Below are 20,488 nucleotides of genomic sequence, written 5' to 3'. Positions count from 1 at the left end.
AAGAAGCCAGCAAGGAAGATGTCATCTTCTTCTAGAGGCCGTGGCTCGGGGTTCAGACCCCTCCCTGTGCCGCCACCGTCCGTGCTCTCTGGGGACGCGCCCCCCGGCCCTCTCCCCTTCCCAAGTGGGCCTCTGCCAACCACCACCAGGCCGGGGCAGCGCTGGCCTGCCATCCTGAGGCTCTCTGTAGGATTAGCAGTGGTGCCTGGGCAACTTTGTAAACCTATTTTTTCTAATACAAAAAGGAGAGTTTTTAACGGAAGGTTGAACCACAGCTAACCCACGGAGCTGTCATCGTAGCGCCCCATTTGGGTGGAGGAGAGACCGACTCCAGGCTGTGTTTCCAAGGTAGTGACCAACTGTGGTGGTTCCACCTAGAGCATGACAACAGGCCAGACCCTGGCCTGAGGAGATGCTGGCCCAGGCTGGGCTCCATGGCCACTAGGAGACCCTGGAGGGAGTCATCATGGCACCAGAAGGGACCCAGTGGTGTTGGCTCTGTCCACAGAATCAGGCAGAATTGACTTCCATGCGTGGGTTCATGGTGAACCTCCAGGCCAAGACATGAGCCCGGCCAGGGGTGGCACACAGCTCTCCCGGGACAGGGCCACAGGGCTGGGCAGCCAGAGAGGTTGGCTGATGGCTTGCCTGGCGGGTCCTACAGGTGCAGAAACTCGTCCTGAAAGGGGCTGACCTGGAAGGGACTGACCGTAGCTCATTTTAATTCTGGTGGAGGTTTTTAAAACCTGCTCTCGTCAAACTCGGTGCTTTCCCAAGGCGCCTCAGCAAGGCAGCGTGGCTCTGTGGGCCTCTCGAACACCAGGCGCCCAGGAAGCCAAGTCCAGAGCTTCAGCCAGGGCTGGCACACACCTGAGGGTCCCAGCCCCGGGTGGAGGGTCCTCCATCGCCATGAGATGGGCCAGTTGTTCCAGGGCTGCCAGGGGGTAGCCCCTAGGGCGGGTGTCCCGAGCCGATGGGCAGATGCTGGGACGGAGAGCAGTGGGGCGGAACGCTGGAGGGACCCATGCGGCCTGGGTGGTGACTTGCCAGCGAGCGCACAGACGGCCGCCTCGCGGGCACCTCACGTCCAGCGAGCTGTCGCAGCTTATGGTCAACAAACACCCAGGAGGAGGGAGAGGGCCCCTGGTCCAGCCTCGAGGCGAGGCTGTAGGTGTCGGGGATGGCGTCGCATGTCCACGAACAGCCCCAGGGTGGCAACTGGGTCAGACCCACGTTCCAGCTCTGGCCAAGCGTGGGCTTGGGTGCCAGGCGGGGGGGCGGGGCATTCCAGCCTTTTCCTGCACCCCAGGCTCCCCAGTGGAACCCACAGCCCGGTACCTCCTGAAGCATTGGCGGGAAGACTGAGTCCTGGCGGAACAGGAGCCCGGGCACCCGGTGGGAGGTGACACAGCCAGCAGTGACAAGGAACTGACAGTGGTTCCGGACCTCCCCCGAGCTGTTTCCTGCCCCCCTGGGGACCTCCCCCACCTCGCCCTTGCCCGAGGGCCTGCGGCACCAGCGAGCAGCAAAGAGCAGCGGCCTCCCTGCCCCGGGACACGTCCAGGTCATCTGTGCCACGTCTGTAATCAGTGTTTGTGTTTTGTACCGAGACGCATCAGAGCACTTTAGAAAAGTTGACTTTTAAGTTCCTGTCCTGTTGCGAAGAGGACATTGCTGGGCTGCGAACCCCACCCACAGATCCGCTGTGACCCTCCCAGAGGATTCCTCGGGCGATCAGCAGCTCGAGGCCCCGTGGATATCAGTCGAGGAGATTTCCGGGTGGTGCCAGCAGCTGGGCAGCACCGTGGGCACATCTCACCAGGACCCCGAGGTCACTCCCGGGTAGAGCCCAGTCTTATTTGTAAAGTTAGGGGTCCAGCAGATGTTCCTGTTTCTGTGGGATCTGTGCACGTTAATCGTGACCATGACCTTAGTCCACCCGACAGTTATTTTTACAATGATGGCAGCATTTCCTCACTGTGATATATGTCGGAACCGCCCTAGAACTTAAGACCTGATTCTAGCAATAAACGTGTCTGAGATGAGCTGACCGGAGTGGCGGTTCTTTGGACTTTTGTTTTAGGATCACCTGCCCAAAGGTTGGTGCTGCAGTGTGCTTTCGGGGCGGGGGGGCGGGGCGGAGAGGAGCCTCGGACCCTCTGCCGCACTAGGAGGCCTGAACACCAGGCCCAGGGCCCGCCTGACAACCAGGCTGTGATGCCCTGTCCCTCCCATGTGGGCCCAGGACACCACAGCAGTGCTCTCTGCCGCTGTCACCTCTCCTGCTGGGTGCACTGCTCCCCCTGCCCGGAGGCTGGGGTGGGGAATGTAGGGAGGCGGGCACACCTCCCAGGCAAGTGACAGCACCTTCCCCACCGCTGGGCACCAGCTCAGGCCAGTGGTTGGATGGACTGCACAGAGAGCCCAAGCCAGGTAGCCTGCTCTGTTCCCGGTGAGGAAGCCCCAGACAGTGATTCCATCTGGACAAAGTTGGAGGCAGTGCCAGTGCCAAGGTGGCTACGGTGGCCCCCAGGGGGAGCGCTGACGAAGCCAGGGTGCGGAGAATGCCGCCAGCTCCTCCCGCCCTGGCCGGTCCCCTCCCACTTAGGCCGCCCCTGTGGTCCTGGGGTGTCAGCCTCCTCGACAAGGCGGGGCCCCTCAGCCTCCCTGCTCCCTGACGGAGCAGCAGCACGCGCTCCCCGAGTCCTGCGTAACAGCTGGAGATCCGCCGGGGCCCCGTCACCTGGAGTTATCTTGCTTCACCCCAACCTGCAGCTGAGCTGCCGGCCCAGGGAAGGGCATGGGGCAGGGGATGTGGCCACACGACAGTTGGAGCCGGCTCCTCGTCACCAGCCCACCCAGCTGTGCCTGAGGCCGTGCGGCTGCGTCCCCGCCCTGCTGCCCAGGCCCGGGGGCGACGCCAGCCTCCTGGGGCACCTGTGACCTGCTGTGTTACACATCCAGGTGTTCACGTGGTCCCCTGACAAACACACTGCCTTCCAGGTGTTAACTCACTGAGTCTCCCGCCAGGTAGGCAGGTGCTGCTCTGACCCCCACCCTAATGTCGCTGGTGCCTCTGGGTGCTGGGAAGGCAGAGCGTGCCCCCCCTTTACCAGAGGGAAGAGGGACCCCCTCCCTCCTCTTCCCCCCTCCCCTAGCCCAGAGGGAGCCCCCCCCGTTGGATGGGGCCGGGGGGGGTCCCTGCACCCACCGCAGCTCTGCCCAGCCACGTACCTTCTTTGTAAAAGAACAAAATGCGGTTGAAACCACACGAGGCTTTAGGGACTGTGAACACCGCCGGTTCGCTGGCTCTTCCCGGCGCTTCTGAGCTGTGAGGGGAAGCGCCATTCCCTCCGCCTTCCCGCCAGGACTCAGATGTGGAGGGTCACAGGCAAGAGCCAGGGGCAGATGTGGGCCGCCCGCCACCCACCGAGGCCACCCGAGGCCGCGTGTGCGCGGCCGCTCAAACGTCAGACTGGCAAACAAGCTCGTCCTGTCCTGCCTGCCGTGCTCTCCACGAGCTGGGAGACAGGAGCCTCGGGCGTCTCCAGAGATGCTCAGAGCCCACGAAATGCTCAGACCAGCTCTGAACGGACAACGGCAGCTCTGGGTCCAAGCGGTGGCTGTGAGATGCTTCGGCCATGACAGGCACCCCGCGACGCCCAGGAGCACGAGACCCGGGCAGAGCCTGGCGGAGGCAGCATCCCGGCCGGGGTACCCGAGCCCGCGGGGAGGGAGGACCGCCCTCCATGGCCGAGGGCCGCTCAGGGTCGGCGGGCTGCGTGCGCTTGGCAGGGTCGGAGGGCACCACCAGCCAGGGATGCTCCAGCAGGCGGGCGGGGAAGTGTGGTTTCCCACTGCGGCTCCAGCCCGCGGGAGGCTGAACCCAGGCCCACAGGGGCACCTGCACACCCTCCCTGAAATAAGGCCCAGGGGCACCCCCGCCCGCCCGGGAGAGAGGGCGTGTGAGTGAGCGGACAGGAGGGACCGGGGCGTTAGGAATAAGCTCTCGCACCTGGCCTGGCCCCAGCACCACCGCCTTTAATTGATTCCCATTTCACTGTCTTCAGGCCCACCTGGCGCTCGCCATCCCAACCCGGCTCCCCGTTCGCCTTTTGGATACAGGACTCCGGCCTGCGGGTGCCTGTTCCACTGCACCGAGTCTCCGGGCCTACCCGCTCCGCCCACACACGCCCGCCCCCTGGGGGCTCGTGCCCCAGGCTGCTCTGCGCCTCCTCTGGCCGCGCCTCCCCACACCTGGCCTTGATCTGCTCAATTAAAGACCCGGCCCCTCCCGGGCGATCGCTGCTCCGTGGGTAGGGCCGCCGTCGGGGTTCCGGCTCCCCGGTCGGTCAGGGGGCGGCGTAGGCCTGGCCGCCGGCCCCGACTGCCTGGTACGTGCTGAGGAGCGAGGAGATGGTGCCCAGGAGGCCCACGAGCCACGGGGGGAAGCGGCCGGCCCACAGGATGCCCGGGGGCAGCCAGTGCACCGCGTTGGCCAGGTCAGCCACGTTGCTCAGTAGGGTCAGCGCCTCCGACCGGATCTGGGCCTCCACGGCCCTCCGCTTGCCCTGGGGCAGCCGGCTGTGGGAGCGGAGGGGGAGGGCGCTCAGGGAAGGCCTGGGCGCCCCCCCGCCCACCCGCAGGGGCAGGGCAAGGAGTGCTGGGGAAGGAGGAGGACTGGCGGGGCTGTGTCCGGGTCACACTCGCCAGAGGGAGCCCACGGTGGGAGCGCGAGTCTCAGGTCCACACCTCCGTACTCCCGAACCCGTGGAGCTGGGCAGCGGGGTGGGCAGCTTCTGGGCCTGTGCTGGGCGTGGCCCTACCCCGTGTTCTCTCCCAGGATGAGACAGTGACTGACCTTGGTCCTCAGCAAATGGACTCCATCTCCCATCATCCTCCCTGGTGGGGACACGGCCGTGAAGGCTCAGCCCTGGAGTCCTGGCTCTGCCACTTCCTGCCTAGGGGGCCTCTAGCTAGCCTCAGTTTCCCCATCTATAAAAGTGCTACATCCACCCGGAGGCAGCAGTGAGGCCCCTCGCTGTGGCACATATCATGCCCCCACAACAACGGGGCCCGCACAGGGCAGGGCTGATCGATGGTGACTCTGAACACCTCCCTGGCTTGGGGAGACCCTCTGGGGTACCCAGCCTGCAGGAAGAAGCCGGCCTGTCTCCTGGGCAAAACCCCGGACGTCGTACCTGGTGAGGGCTGCCGGGGGGCTCCTCAGCCTCTGTCTCAGCTTCAGGACCATCCACAGGGACCTGCGACGCCACAAAGGATGGGGTTGGAGAAGCCGGGTGGGGTGCGCAGGGGCCTGAGGGGAGGCTTCCGCCTGCCACTGTGGCCACGGGTTCCCTGTAAAGTTTGCCAGCCTCACCAGTGGGTGGATCCATCTGTCCTGCACCCTTCTGGAGCCCCAGAGCAGCCGTGCCTCGGAAGCTCCTGGAGACTCATCCCTCAGGCAGGCCCCCCCACCTATTTGGGCTGCAGGTTCGGGAGCGTCCAGTGCTTCTGACCTGGCCAGGCTCCAGCCCAGCCTCTGTGAACCACTGGCCCCAGGACCACAGCTCAAAAGAACGTTGTGCCACGTGCAGGGTTGATGGCCCAGCCGGGAAGCCACCCCTCGGTGGATGAGGACACCGAGGCTGGCCCACAGCTGGCCTGGGAAAGCTGTTCCCCTCCCTGCGCCTTGGCTGGCTCACCAGGGAAATGGGGTCCAGATGGGTGCCAGGCCTGTCCCCTCCCCCTCCCCACACACACACCCTGGACACTGGCCAGACCTGTCTGAAACTAGATGACCTTCCGGGCCCTGAGGGCTGGCGTCTGCAGACTGAGGAAGCGGCCATCAGATGGGCATCTCCTAGTGCTCCCTGGGGATTCTGGGGCCCTTGTGGTGTCCACCCGGGCTGCTCTGCACAGCGCTGCACCCTGCACCCTGCAGCCCGGGCTGCTCTGCACAGCGCTGCACCCTGCACCCTGCAGCCTGGGCTGTGGGGCTTGCAGGGACCTGAATGTGCCGCGTCCCACTGGTCGGAAGGCTGACCTCAGCCAGACTTCCTGACTCAGAGGTCCGTCCTGGGCCTGCTCACATCTTCTCAGCCACTGGGTACCCATCCAGGGCACATGTCCCCTGAGGGGAGGGGACAGAGGGCAGCACCTGCAGTGAGGTCAGTAGCTCTGCATCAGAGCCACCACGGCGGGGGGACTCAGGCAAAATGATGCTTCCTGGGCCCCCAGACCTGAAGAATCAGAACCTCTGGGAGCCTGGGCCAGGCACCTACATTTCAACGACCTCCCACATGACTCTCCGGCACCCTGGGGTCTTAGGAGCCCCTGGTCATGATGAGCACCCACTAAATGCTTCCCAAGCCCCACACCCTTGTTCACGTCACATACAGAGAAATGAGGGGAAAACTAGAAGCTCTAAAAATGAATGGAATAACAGGCAGAGCGTATTCATCCTAAAAATGGGATTTTTAGGGCAGTGAAAAGATTCTGTATGATACTTCACTGGTGGATACACGTCATTATACATTTGTCCAAACTCATAGAACGGGCAACACAGGGAGTGAACCCTGATGTAAACCATGGACGTGGGGTGATTACGCTGTGCCAGCGTCGGTTCATCGATTGTAACAAATGTCGTGCTCTGGTGCCGTGTGGATGGTAGGGGAGGCTGTGTGTGTGTGTAGAGGGTATGTACATGGGAACTCTCTACTTCTGGCTCCGTTTTGCTGTGAACCTAAAACTGCCCCCAAGAAAAAGTCTATTTAAAAAATTAAGGGGGCTTCCCTGGTGGCACAGTGGTTGAGAACCACACCGCGATGAAGAGTGGCCCCAGCTCGCCGCAACTAGAGAAAGCCCTCGTGCAGAAACGAAGACCCAACACAGCAAAAATAAATAAATAAATAAATAATCTCCTACCCCCAACATCTAAAAAAAAAAAAAATTAAGGGAACCAAGGCTGCCCCTTAAGCAGGAACGGGAAGTCTCTTGGGGCCGGAGGTCACAAGGCAGCCTGAGGAGACGCTGCAGCCTCAGAGCAGCCATAGCCCAGCCCAGGCAGCCCAATCACGCGGGGGAGGCCAATGCCCAGAGAGATGGGCCAGCTCCCCAACAGCCACTGTGGCTGCGAGAGGAACTTACATCAAAAAGGAGCCCTGGTGATGCGGTGGTTAAGAATCCACCTGCCAATGCAGGGGGCACGGGTTCGAGCCCTGGTCCGGGAAGACCCCACAGGCCCCGAGGCAACTAAGCCTGCGCGCCACAACTGCTGAGCCTGCGCCCTAGAACCCGCGAGCCACAACTACTGAAGCCCGCACGCCTAGAGCCCGTGCCTGGTGACGCGGTGGATAAGAATCCACCTGCCAATGCAGGGGGCACGGGTTCGAGCCCTGGCCCGGGAAGATCCCACAGGCCCCGAGGCAACTAAGCCTGTGCGCCACAACTGCTGAGCCTGCGCTCTAGAACCCGCGAGCCACAACTACTGAAGCCCGCACGCCTAGAGCCCGTGCCCCGCTACGAAGAGTAGCCCCCGCTTGCCGCAACTAGAGCAAGCCCGCGCGCAGCAACAAAGACCCAACGCAGCCAGATAAATAAATAAATAAATAAACAAAATTTTAAAAAAGCAAAAAACAAAAACCAAAATACAGATGGAGGATGGGGCCACGAGCCAAGGAAGGCAGGCAGCCTCTAGAAGCTGGAGAAGGCCAGGAAACAAGATCCCCCCTGGAGCCTCCAGAAAGGAACTCAGCCTTGCCCACACCTTGATTTTAGCCCAGTGAGACCCATTTTGGACTTCCGACCTCCAGAACTGTTAAGATGATCAATTTGTGTTGCTTAAAGCCGCCGAGTTTGTGGAAATCTGTTTCAGCAGCACTAGGGGACGGATACAGCGAGGTGGTGAGGAGGAAAAGCAGAGGAGGCAAAGACCCCCGCGCCTGCAGCCTGTCTTCCCGTCAGCCTGGGGAATCTCAGGTGTTCCCTTCCAGCCCGCTGGCGGGCGGCAGCGCTGCTTACCTAGCAATCCCCAGGAGCAGGGAGAGGCCCCAGAGGGCTGTGCTCAGCGCCCACCACGGCGCAGACTCCACGTGGAGGATTTTGGCGTCGGCAGCCCAGGCGACGTGCTCACAGGGGTAGTAGAGCTGGTCAGCCAGGTTGCCCAGGACAGTCACGCAGCGGACAAAGATGGCCTCCTCCTGCGGGACCGGGAGAGATGGGGGAATGGGCCTGGGGTCAGAGCTACCCCCTGCCCATGTTAGGGGCCCAGGCCATGCCAGGTGGCAGTCACAGGGCAATGTCCAGGCCTGGCAGGCTGGCCTGTAGCTGGCACCGCAGGAGAAGAAAGGCCTGATTTCTCCGCAGTGTGGGCAACATTGCCCAGTGGAGTGGCGGGTCTCAACTCAGCCGCTCACTGGAATCCCCCAGGGAGTTTCACAAACGCCACACCCAGCCCCCTGCCCCAGGGATTCTGCCTCACCAAGGCTGGGGTGGGCCCCAGCACCAGGAATTTTTTTTAAGTCCCCGGGTGATTCCCGTGTAGGACAACCTGGGACACCCTGCATCAGAGCCTTCCTAGCTCCTGCGCGTGGGTGTGCGGTACAGGACCCTGAGAGGGGAGCAGGGGAGGCAGCCCCACAGGGAACCCTGAGCAGGCAGATCAGGGTGGCCGGGCGGGCTGCCACACACCCGGTGCCAACTTCCAGCGGGCACTACGCTGCAAGGCTTGGGTCACCCGCCCCAAAGCAGAAAGGGGTCACCACCCCTGCAAACAGGCAAACTGAGGCTCTTAGAGGAAGCTGCCAGCTGCCCCACCTCATACAGGGATGGGCCTCAGGCTGCTGAGTTGCAGATCCCATAATGCCCTCCAACCCTGAGTCCTGAACCCCTGCCTGCACCCAGCGAGGCAGGGCCAGTTGAGGCTGCCGGAGCCTCGACCCTGGGCTCCGCCCCCCAGGGTCCGGCCCCCTCAAGGCCTCCAAGCTGGTCGGGTCGCCAGCCAAGTCCTTCACCTTAACCTCGTCATCCTCACTGCCTGCCATACCCTCTGCCTCTTCTCTGTCTTCCCAGGAACCCCGCCCTCCCAGCCAAGGCCCCACCGAAGCTCGCTGCCCGCCTCCTTCCTACCAGCCAGCTGCGATCCTGCCTCCCTCTGGGTTCTGAATCCCACTCCAGCTCCGCCATCCTGTCTGAGGCCTTCTGGGGTGTTCTGGCACACTTCACCCCTCCGTGAGGACGGCGCCTCCCACCCCCACCCCAACATGCTCATTCCGCTGCTGTTTCCTGAGAAGCAGCAAGGTCCGGGCCCTATGCTGGGGAGGAGATTCTCACCGGGGCAGGAGGCGGGAGCGGGGCCCAGAAAAGAGGTTCTGGTTCTGGCCAAGGGACAGAGGAGATGCAGGGAGCCCCCCACCCCTTGCCTGGGGACTCAGGGGAGTCCTCACAGAGGAGATGGGGGGGATGCACAGGAAGCTGAAGAGATGGGTGTCAAAGCAGGAGGAAAGTCCAGGGAAACACTTGAGATTGGGGATGATCAGGCCACGGGCACTGGGGCAGAATGGGGGAGCATCTGAGTCAGTGGGTCAGAGAGGAGACCCTTGGAGAGCAGTGAGGAGGGGCAGGGCAGCCCAGGAAGGGGGCATGACTCAGCCAGGCTGGCCCGGGGCAGCTTCTCAGCCCATCCCCTGGGGGGCACAAGACCGTACCACCACCCAGGCCGGATGAGGAACACTGCTCTAGACCCACTGGTGAAATGACGCGGTTCTGTTGTAACAGCAAGATGTAACTAATCTACATGTCCAACAGGGGATCAGTTAAATAAATCACCATCTGGCTATATATGTGTACTATGTGGCCATAACGAAGAAGAAGCTTCTTTTGTTTTTTGGTTTTTGTTTTTGTTTTTGGCTGCACCATGCGGCTTGCTAGGATCTCAGTTCCCCAACCAGGGATGGAACCTGGGCCCTCGGCAGTGAAAGCACGGAGTCCTAACCACTGGACTGCCAGGGAATTCCTGGAAGGAGCTTCTTTTGGATTGATATGGAATGACCTCCAAGTTGTACTGTTTCGTGAAAAAAGCAAGTGGCAGAAGAGTGTAAATGGCGTGCAACTATTTATGTAAGCAATGTGTATTTGCCTGTGCAGGTGCAGGAGATCTCATAAAGGAGACACAAGAAGCTGACAACAGTGGCTGCCTCTGAGGAGGAAAATTGGCGGCCCAGAGGGTCAGGAAGGAGAGAGACTTTTTTTTTTTTTTTTTCGGTACGTGGGCCTCTCACTGTTGTGGCCTCTCCCGTTGCGGAGCACAGGCTCCGGACGCGCAGGCTCAGCGGCCAATCCTCCCAGACCGGGGCGCGAACCCGTGTCCCCTGCATCGGCGGGCGGACGCGCAACCACTGCGCCACCAGGAAAGCCCCGAGAGAGACTTTTAAATTATGTAGTCTTTAGGGATGTGCAAACGTATGAGCTAATTTTTTTAATTAAAATTGAAATGAGAACATCTGATTGTCTCCAAAAGAAGTAAAATTGGGGACTTCCCTGGCGGTCCAGTGGTCAAGACTCCACACTTCCAATGCAGGGGGCGCAGGTTCCATCCCTGGTCAGGGAGCTAAGATCCCACATGCTGTGCAGTGTGACCAAAAAAAAAAAAAAAAAAAAAAAGAGTAAAATTAAAAAAAATAATAAACTGCCCACATGATTGCCTTTATAAAGACCAGTCCATAAGACGCTGACTTCCCGGGGTCCACACCCCCTCCCTTCAGCCCAATGCGCCCTGTTACCTCTGCCCCCAGGCCGTACTGCTTAGTGTAGACAAACATGGCCACGTCATCAAAGAGTCGCAGGACGGTCCTGCAGTGGCTGAGTTGGGAGGACAGTGCCAGCAGGCGTGTCCCCACTTCTGACCTGGCAGGACATTGTTCCACCAGGACCCCGCCCACCAGCTGGCAGCAGTACCCCAGCGTTCGGATCTGTGGGAAACCAGAAGCAGTCAGCATGGCCCTGCTGCAGGACTGAGGTGGATCACCCCTGACCTGGCCGTGGACCCCATAAGATCAAGTGGGAGGAAAAGTCTCAATCAACAAACTTCCAGTAAAAGCCAAAAGTTGAAAAGGATACTTGTAGGTGGGATAAATGGAGACACATGACATCACTGTCCAAAAGGCAATGGGAAACTAACAGAGTATTGGCTCATGTCACTGAATGGCACAGTCTTTGGAGACATATGTGTTGGGGACAAGAAAAAGAAACCCCCATTTCCCACCTCCTGGATCCTCCTTTTCCCAGCATGTAGGAGGGCTAGGTGGAAATGTATTGAATATATTTGCATCTACCTGGCTGCACCAAATTCTGTGGCTGGGCTGTGGATTGGGAAGGTGACCAGGCCTCAACCCAGTGGACAAAAGGATAATTTGTTTTTATTACTTTAGTGAGAAGGAACCCAGTGGTGAATTGGGAATCAGTGGGTGATTTGGGGCATGGTGAACTGGGTCTGCATCACCACCCTTATATCTTTATTTCATCTGCCTTTCAGAAGATACTTTTTCCTGGTGTTTTATATATTATTTTCACTTGTAATTCCTTTTCAGCACCTTTGTAATGGCAAAAACGCTGCAATTTAAATGTCCAGCTTGGGGGCATTTGTTAAAACCTGAACACCCAATCATACGGGATTTGGTTGGAACCTGAATGCCCAGCTCCTGGTACACTCCCTGGTACAACCTGAATGCCTACCTGTAAGAGACTGATTGGGACAAGCTCAGAGTCTGACCTCAGGGGCCTGGAAGGAACAATCTAAATAACCAACGAGAGGGAATGTGGTCAGATCCTAAACATCCAGCCATAGGGAAAGCCCTGCAAAATCTTAAATCCCCATATGAGATTGTTTGGGACAGCTCAGGGACCAACTACAGTGGCCTAGTCCGATCCTACGTGTCCAGACATCGACTTGTTTGGCATGGAAATGTCCAGCCACGTTGAATTGGCCAGAACAACCTAAGTGCCGGACTATAGGGGATTTTTCTGCATCCAAATGTCCAGCCAGAGGGGACCCTGCAACATCCTAAATCCTCATACGATACTGTTTGGGACACACAACGACCAGCTACAGTGATCCGGCCGGATCCCGATGTGCAAACGTGAGGATTTGGTTGGTACTGTAAATGTCCAGTCACGATGGGGTGGCCGGAACAACCTACATGTCCACTACTCGGGGACAGGGCCTCTGCCCTGGGGGATCCTGAGTGACCCCGCTCCCTCTCTGGCCTCAGTGTCCGGGTCTCGGGGCTTTGGCCCGACTCCGAGACCCCTGGCCGCGCTCCACCCCAGCCTCACCAGGCGGTCGCGGCCCCTATAGGACTCCAGCGCCGACGCCAGACCGCTCATGGCCACCATGGCGACTCCGCCGTGACGTCACCTCGACGTCAGCGCGCCGCGCCAGGGGGCGGACCCGGCACCAGGCCGCGCGCTCCCGGGAACGTTCTGCGCAGGCGCGGCCGCGACTCTCTGTCGGGGCCGTCCCTGTTTGTCTGCTGCTGGGAGGGACAGAGTTTGCAGCCTTGGGGCCGCCACGCGTGCGCTCCCCAGGGCCTGTGCACCCAGGTGGACCCTCGGAGTTAGCTACCCGTGTTTTCAAAGGTAACCAACTGCCCACACACAAAAAAATATTGCAAGCAAAAGCACCAACCTGTTTGCCGTGGTCCAAGGAGGGAGTTCTCTAATTTTCCTGCTTCACCCTTTCTGCATTGTCTGCTTGTCTGTAGGGAGCATGGATGGCTGTTGTCATAGCATGTAAGGCATTTTTAGAAAGTCAAGGAAACTTTGGGGAATTCCCTGGCGGTCCAGTGGTTAGGACGCTGTGCTTCCACTGCAGGGGACGAAGGTTCAGTCCCTGGGACTAAGATCATGCATGCATGAATGCATAAATGCATAAATACATACATACATACATACTACACCCCTTTAAAAAAAAAAAAGTCAAGGAAACGTATAGAACCGTTCTAGAAGAATAGACAAGAATCTGATAAGTGGAATTGCACCAGAGAGGATAACTGGGTGGCTGGTATTGACTGAAATAAAAACGCACACCGTGAGAGCTGTGAGTTTCAGGGTTTTTTTGTTTGTTTTGTTTTTGTAATTAATTTATTTATTTATTTTTGGCTGTGTTGGGTCTTCGTTTCTGTGCGAGGGCTTTCTCTAGTCGCAGCGAGTGGGGGCCACTCTTCATCGCGGTGCGCAGGCCTCTCGCTGTCGCGGCCTCTCGTTGCGGAGCACAGGCTCCAGACGCGCAGGCTCGGTAGTTGTGGCTCACGGGCCTCGTTGCTCCGCGGCATGTGGGATCTTCCCAGACCAGGGCTCGAACCCGTGTCCCCTTCATTGGGGGGCAGATTCTCAACCACTGCGCCACCAGGGAAGCCCGAGTTTCCGTTTTATTGAGGGATTTACTGAGGACTGTAGCCCTAGACACAGCCTCAGACAGCTCTGAGGAAAAGGTGGGGGGGCAGGTCAGTATATGTGATTTTGGAGAAGGGTATGTGTTATCACACATCTCAGGAGAAGGTTGCTTCTGGTCACAAGGAACAAATACCGCAGTTAATGATTTTAGTGCTTTTCTTAGTTTGGAAAGATGCAAGAATCCAGGCTCATAAAAAATTTGTCCTGAAAATATCTCTCTGAAGTCCTGCCAGTTTTCCCCGAGCAGAGAGAGCCTCATTCCTCATCTTCGGCCCTGAACTCCTGTCAGGTTGTGATGAAGGTTAGTGACTGCAGTTGTCAATGAATGACTCAGTCCTTGTAGAGCCAGACAGTGAGCAACATTCTTTGGTTGTCACTGGGAAGAGATTAAAATGTTCACCTTTGTGCTGTTTTGTAGCTTTTGAATTTTGTGCAGTCTGCATGGACTAGCCAGTCAAAAAAATCAGACGTTTTCCCAAAAAGTCAGCATAGCCTGTTTCCTTTTTTTTTTTTTTTCAAACTGAGGTGAAATTCACATAACAAAAAGTTCACCATTTTAAGGTATACAATTCAGTGACTTCCCTGGTGGCACCGTGGTTAAGACTCTGCACTCCCGGGGCTTCCCTGGTGGCACAGTGGTTAAGAATCCACCTGCCAATGCAGGGGACACGGGTTCGAGCCCTGGTCCGGGAAGATCCCACGTGCCGCGGAGCAGCTAAGCCCGTGCGCCACAACTACTGAGCCTGCGCTTTAGAACCCGCGAGCCTCAACTACTGAAGCCCGCGCGCCTAGAGCCCGTGCTCCGCAACAAGAGAAGCCACCACAGTGAGAAGCCTGCGCACCACAACAGAGAGTAGCCCCGGCTCTCAGCAACTAGAGGAAACCCGCGTGCAACAGCAAAGACCCAATGCAGCCAAAAATTAAATAAATGAATAAATAAATAAATTTATTAAAATTTTTTTAAAAAAGACTCCGCACTCCCAATGCAGGGGGCCCAGTTTCAATCCCTGGTCAGGGAACTAGATCCCATATTCGTGCTGCAACTACGAGTTCACATGCCACAACTAAGGATCCTGCAAGCCGCAACTAAGGAGCCAGCCTGCTGCAACTAAATAAAATAAATAAATAAAAATAAATATTTTTTAAAAAGATGTACAATTCAGTGGCATTTAGTATACTCACGTGTTGTACAGACATCCCACCTTTAGAGTTTTAAAATGTTTTCATCACCCTCAAAGGAAACTCTGTCACTCTTTCGAGCAGTCACTCTATTCCTCCTCTCCCTAACCCCTAGCAACCACCATCTGCTTTCTGTGTCTATGGACTTACCTATTCTGGATATTTCATATAAATAGAATCATACCATATGTGAACATTGGTGTCTGGCCTCTATCACTGACCCTGTTTTCAAGGTTCATCCACGTTGTGCATGTCTCAGTACTTCATTCCTTTTGTGGCTGAATAATATTCCATGCTCTGGCTCTGTCACATTTTGTTTATCTGCTCATCGGTTGATGGACACTTGGGTTGTTTCTCCCTTTTGACTCTTGTGATAGTGCTGCTATGAACGTGGTGTACGTGTACTCATTCTAGTCCCTGCTTTCAATTCCTTCGGGCATATACCTAGGAGCAGAATTGCTGAATTATACGGTAACAATGTTTGACTTTTTGAGAAGCCACCAGACTGTTTTCCACAGTGGCTGCACCATTTTACATTCCCACCAGCAATGCACAAGGGTTCCAGTTTCTCCACATTCATGCCAACACTTGGACTATTAATTTTAATAATACATTTTAACCCAGCATATCCAAAAATATTGTCATGCCAGCATGGGATCAGTCCGGACTAACGTACGTACTTTTTACCACCTACTCCCCCCACCTCCATCCTCTTCTCATAGTGCATCAGCTTTCTTCTTCCTCTTCTTAGTCAGCTGAGGAAATGCCTCTACATACTTTCCTCCTTTGAAAGATTGCGTCTGCTCTCCTATTTTTCCTGAGGCTAAAATAATAAATAGAGGTCAGGGAAAGATAAGCTGGCTTACCAGTAAGGAGACACAGATGGCACATCTCCTACTAGCTGTGAAGTGGTATCTCACTGTGGTTTTGTTTTGCATGTCCCTAATCACTAATGATGTTGACTGATTTCCTTTAAAAAAACAAAAATTTCCTCTTGATTTCGACTCCTGTTACTCTTCCAGCCTCATTCACTCCTATCCAACCACATTGCCCTCCTCCTGTTCCTTGAAGTTGCAGCCCATACCTGACTCAGGACCTCTGCATGTGCTGTTCGCTCTGCCTGGAAGGCTCTCCCTCCAGATACCCACGTGGCTCCCTCCCTCACCTCCTCCTCATGTTTACTCAAATGTCATCCTCTCATGGGACCTCCCCTGCACACCGTCCTGGGCACTTCCTGCCCACATTTCTTGCTGCCTTATTTTTCTTCTTAGTTGGTAACACTACCTAACATAACTGTCTATGTTGCTGCTTAGCCTAGTCATCTAGTTATTTGTCTGGTTGTCTAGTTATTTGTCTCTCCTCAACAGAACGTGAACTCCACCAGGGCAGGGCTTTTGATCTGTCTCGGTCACAGCTGGATCTCCGCAGCGGGGCACAAAATAGGTTCTCAGTAAACGGTGTTCCCTGTGGGGCTCAGCGCCCTGTCAAAAGCTCACTGTTTCTGCTCCATCCACACTGTCCTGGGAGGTCCTATGCACTCCCACGATTTCCCTAGCCACCTCTTTGCTGGCCTCTCCCCCATCTCTCTCCAATCCTGCCCTGTCTCCTGCTCCCACCTGCCCCCTGGACAGTTCCCTTGCAAATCCTACAAGCCCCCTCACACTCAGCTACTCCCAGACTGACATCAGACTGACATCAGCATCATCTTGCTCTTCTGTACTCCCATCTCGAGGCTCACCTGCCCATCACGCAGGCACAGACCTGGATATCACGCTCACCTCTTTACCTCAGTATGCCCCTCCCATGTCCCAACAGCCACCAAAATATCCCTGGAATCCATCCACTTTTTCCCAGCCCACATCCTCCTTCATAGGCAGCCCCCATTCTCTCTCACCTGGACCCCAAGCCCCAGCCTCCCCCCGAGGGCCTGCCTTCCCCAAGTCATCCAAGAGACTCTTTAATCCTCACATTCGACCACAGCCCTCCTTGCTTAAGACTTGGGTGCAGGGGTCTGTGTGCTCCCCAGCCCCCTAACTGGGGACACTGCTCCATCAGCAGAAAAAAATCCAGGGACTTCCCTGGCGGTCCAGTGGTTAGGACTCCACGCTTCCACTGCAGGTGGCCCTGGTTCGATCCCTGGTCGAGGAACTAAGATCCCGCAAGTCACAAGGTACAGCCAAAAAAACTTAAAACAAAAACTGTGTACACACACACACACACACACACACACACACACAAAGCAGAAAAAGTCCAAGCCAAGCCCAAGGCCCACAGAGGGAAGGGGGCCCTTGGGCTGTGGAGTGGCTCCATGAGTGACTGGATCCCTTCTCTTGAGCCTGTACTGTCCCCATGGACCTTGTAAAAACACAAGGCATTTCTCTGATGCCTGCTGTGCACCAGGCTCTGTTCTAGGCACCAAGGAGACAGCGGTGAGTCTTGTGGGCAGGGCCCCACCCTCCCAGTGTCTGCCACCGTCGGGTTAGGGCTGAGCTTGACCTTTGGGAAAGAGACAGGAACTGGCCTGGCATTCACAGCCGGCCTTGTGGTTGCTAGGGCCTGGCCTGGTGATCACAGCTAGACGCTGGTGTTCTCCTGCTGGACACGAATAATTTCACAGAACGCCCACATTGGACAAGGCCACTCTGTGACCGTGGTGGAACAAGACAAAACAAGCCCACTCCATCATGGTGTCTGAACACAGACAAAACATGAGCATTGTCCAAATCACAACAGCGACCAGACATTTCCTGGCTAATCTAAATGACTTCTGTGTCTTTGCCAATCGCTGCTTTAATCTTACTTCATTCCTTAGACTTCGTGATCAAAATTATTGTTTCTCTGTAAGAGTGTTACTTCTCCCCCTTGCTTCCTGACAACATCCAGGATCTACACCCTCCTCGGTCCTCCTTTGCCCAGCAGGCAGGGAGAATGTATATTTGCATCAACCTGGCTGGGCCAAAGCCCTCAGCAGAGCCCTGGGCTAGGGAGCAGGTAAGGGGACCTCGACCCAGTGGACAAAACAACACTTTTGCTTGAATTTAGTGAAAAGGAACCCACTGAGTACATAAGTCCTGGAGCTCAAATTCAAAGTACAGGGACGACAGACCAGAAGACGGTATTATAAACATTAAACCCGCCAAGAGACCAGATGTTAATTGTTGCAGACACTAGAAAAAAGGGATACTTATGGGACACCATAGAGGTGCTGGCTAAGGCTACAATAGCAACCATGTTGCAATGGAAATGTATCAAAAATCGGTATGTTGTATACCTTAAACTCACACAGTGTTATGTCAACTATATGGAAAGGAAAGAAGAAAGGGAGAGAGGAAGGAAGGGAGGGAGGGAGGGAGGGAGGGAAGATCCCATTCAGTAGGTGATTTAGGGCACCATGAACTGGGACAGGTTCACCCCCCTTACATGTTTATTTCATCGGTTTGTTAGTTGTTATTTTTTTTTTTAAGAAATTGCTTTCTGCTTTAAAAAATTTTTTTGTATTGTGGTAAAATATACATAAAACTGACCATTTTAAACATCTTTAAGCGCACAGCTCAGTGGCATTAAGTGCATTCACACTGTCGTGCAGCCATCCCCACCATCCATCTCCAGAACTCTCTCATCTTCCCAAACTGAAACTCTGTCCCCATTAAGCATCAACTTCCCATCTCCCCGCCCCCCTTCCCTGTCCTGATGTTTTTATATATTCTTTTTATTTGTCGGAACATTCAAAAAAAGGAAGTCAAATTTCCAACTGGTAAAAGCATCCAACACGGAGCAAAGCCCCGCTTACTGAAACCTCCCAGGAAGCACCTAAGACAAGCCCAAGTCTGATAGGTCCATAGAGAATGCCCTCCCCGCTGCAACAAGTAACAAGCCCTATGTGTTCAAATACATGTGTGTTCCTGGTGGTCTTGGGGCTGGAGGTGGAGAGCACAGATGTCTCCAAGGCTACATTGCAGGTATCTGAGCCCTGGAGTGGCATTAAGCGGTACAGTGACGCAGACAGTTTGGCCTATCCTGTGCAGAAGAGAGTTAGAAAGCAGACAAGGAGGAAAACCTGGGGAAATGGGGATAATGGACATCAGCGGCCTCTGACATCAAATCCTCCACACTGAAGTGGTTGCCATTCCAGCCCCGTTTTCCAGATGATAAAACTGAGTCTTCGAGAAGCCAAGTCACTGGCCAGGCTCCCTTGAGCTCTCAGGAGGCAAGATCCTCTGGCCTCGCTCCTGATTTTCCTCCTGTTGACCCCCAGAGTTTCTGGGGGGGGGGGCATTGTGATAGCGTTGTCCCAGGCAGCTTACTGGGTCACAGTGGGCAGGGCTGGACCACACTTGGATGCAGACTCAGATGGAACATCTGAGCATCCTCTGGGAGACCGGGGACAGAGGGAGTCTCAAGGGTCAGGCCCATGCCAAGCGCATCTTCTAAGACTCATTAGCCCCCATGCCCCCCCTCGAGGTAAGTACACTCTCCTCATCCCTGATCAGGAAACAAAATGAAGCTCACAGGAGCCCAGTTACTTATTCCAAGGTGACCCGGCTAGTCATTTCAGTTGTCAGATTCTCTCACAGATTACCTGAAATCTTCTTGACCCTCAAGTATTTTATTTTAGGTGGTGAAATGATAGAAAAAAGAAAAAAAAAACCCACTGTGGTTTCGTTAAAACCTTTGATATGTGTTTTCTAAAGAGATTGACATGAGCAAATAGCTGTGGGCTGAAGTGATCCAGGAGGGCCTCCCACAGGAGGTGAGGCTGAGCCAGGGGTGCTGGTGGCATCCAAGGGTCTGGTCTCTAAGGTGCAGAGAGGAGGGTGAGGGAGACACCTCAGCTCTGAGCAAAGACCAGAAAGCCGCAGTCGGCTAAGTGGGGTGCTGGGAGCCCGGAGCTAAAAGCCCAGAGAAATGAGTAGGTGTGTAAACCTCAAACATCTTGAGGACAGAAAGAATAGTCAGGACCTGGGACAACTGCAGAGGGCAGGAAAACCAGTGAGGGGGTGTGTGGCAGAGATGGGACAGTGGCCAGGGTTGGGCAGAGAGACGGAAGTGGGTTCCCAGACATGAAGGAGCGGAGAGCCATGGCCTTGACAACTCACTGAGAGTGAGGAGAGTGGGTTCCGGCAGCAAACTGTCAAATGCAGTGGTTAATTCTACAGCTCTTCCCGTTTCTCTGCACCAGCCTCAGGGCCTTTGCACCTGCTGTTTCTTCTGCCCAGAATGCTCTTACCCCCAGATACCCAAATGCCCCGCTGCCCCTCTTACCAGGTCAGAAATTTTCCTATCATCTCAGTGATGCCTTCCCTGACTATTTAAAACTACAACCCTTCCCCCCGAAACCCCATCCTTCTACCCTGTGTGACTTTTTTCCCCACAGCACTTATCAGCTTGTAACTGACTCTGCAAGTTATGTGATTACATTTATACATTATTGTTTGTCCCCTCTGGGCCCCATGACCATCTCCACAAAAGCAAGGCCCTTGGTCTGTTAATGATGGACCCCCTCTGGGGGCCTAGAACCGTGCCTGGCACACTATAAGTGCCATATGAGTGATGACTTATAGCTCTACTTTCCCTGGGGGCAGGCAGAGGGGCTACACCTGTTTCTTTTTTTTTCTTTTTTCTTTTTCTGGCCGTGCCAACCGGCTTGCGAGACCTCAGTTTCCTGACCAGGGATTGAACCCAAGCCCCACAGTGAAAGCCCGGAGTCCTAACCACTAGGCCACCAGGGAATCCCCTACACCTGTTTCTTATGATGTCCAGTGCCTGGCACAGAGAAAGAAGTAAAAGGCAGCATTGACCCCGCAGGCACCTGCTCAGTCCCTTCTCCGCGGCCTCACAGGTGGCGCTGCGTCCCGCG

At 55.9% G+C, this 20,488-nt stretch overlaps 1 protein-coding gene across 2 annotated transcripts; it reads right to left on the bottom strand.

Annotated features, from left to right (window-relative positions):
- Positions 1-4,000: 4,000 nt before the first annotated feature.
- Positions 4,001-12,419, bottom strand: PEX11G (peroxisomal biogenesis factor 11 gamma). Of its 2 annotated transcripts, XM_028485324.1 has the most exons (6): positions 12,334-12,399; positions 11,734-11,793; positions 10,782-10,970; positions 8,023-8,201; positions 5,202-5,264; positions 4,001-4,584 (listed from the first exon to the last, which is right to left on the bottom strand). In XM_028485324.1, exons 1-6 carry the CDS (start codon positions 12,391-12,393, stop codon positions 4,353-4,355), a joined length of 783 nt encoding a protein of 260 aa, XP_028341125.1. In that variant the 5' UTR covers positions 12,394-12,399; the 3' UTR covers positions 4,001-4,352. The 2 variants fall into 2 exon arrangements, with proteins under 2 accessions (XP_028341125.1, XP_007107140.1); XM_007107078.2 differs by lacking the exon at positions 11,734-11,793 and having other exon boundaries at positions 12,334-12,419.
- Positions 12,420-20,488: the final 8,069 nt, after the last annotated feature.

This window comes from Physeter macrocephalus, unplaced genomic scaffold (genome assembly GCF_002837175.3).
Source record: "Physeter macrocephalus isolate SW-GA unplaced genomic scaffold, ASM283717v5 random_285, whole genome shotgun sequence".
In the NCBI taxonomy this organism is placed as follows: Eukaryota; Metazoa; Chordata; class Mammalia; order Artiodactyla; family Physeteridae; genus Physeter; species Physeter macrocephalus.
The sequence above is the reverse complement of the archived record's forward strand: the minus strand, read 5'-3'. Positions and strand labels throughout refer to the sequence as shown.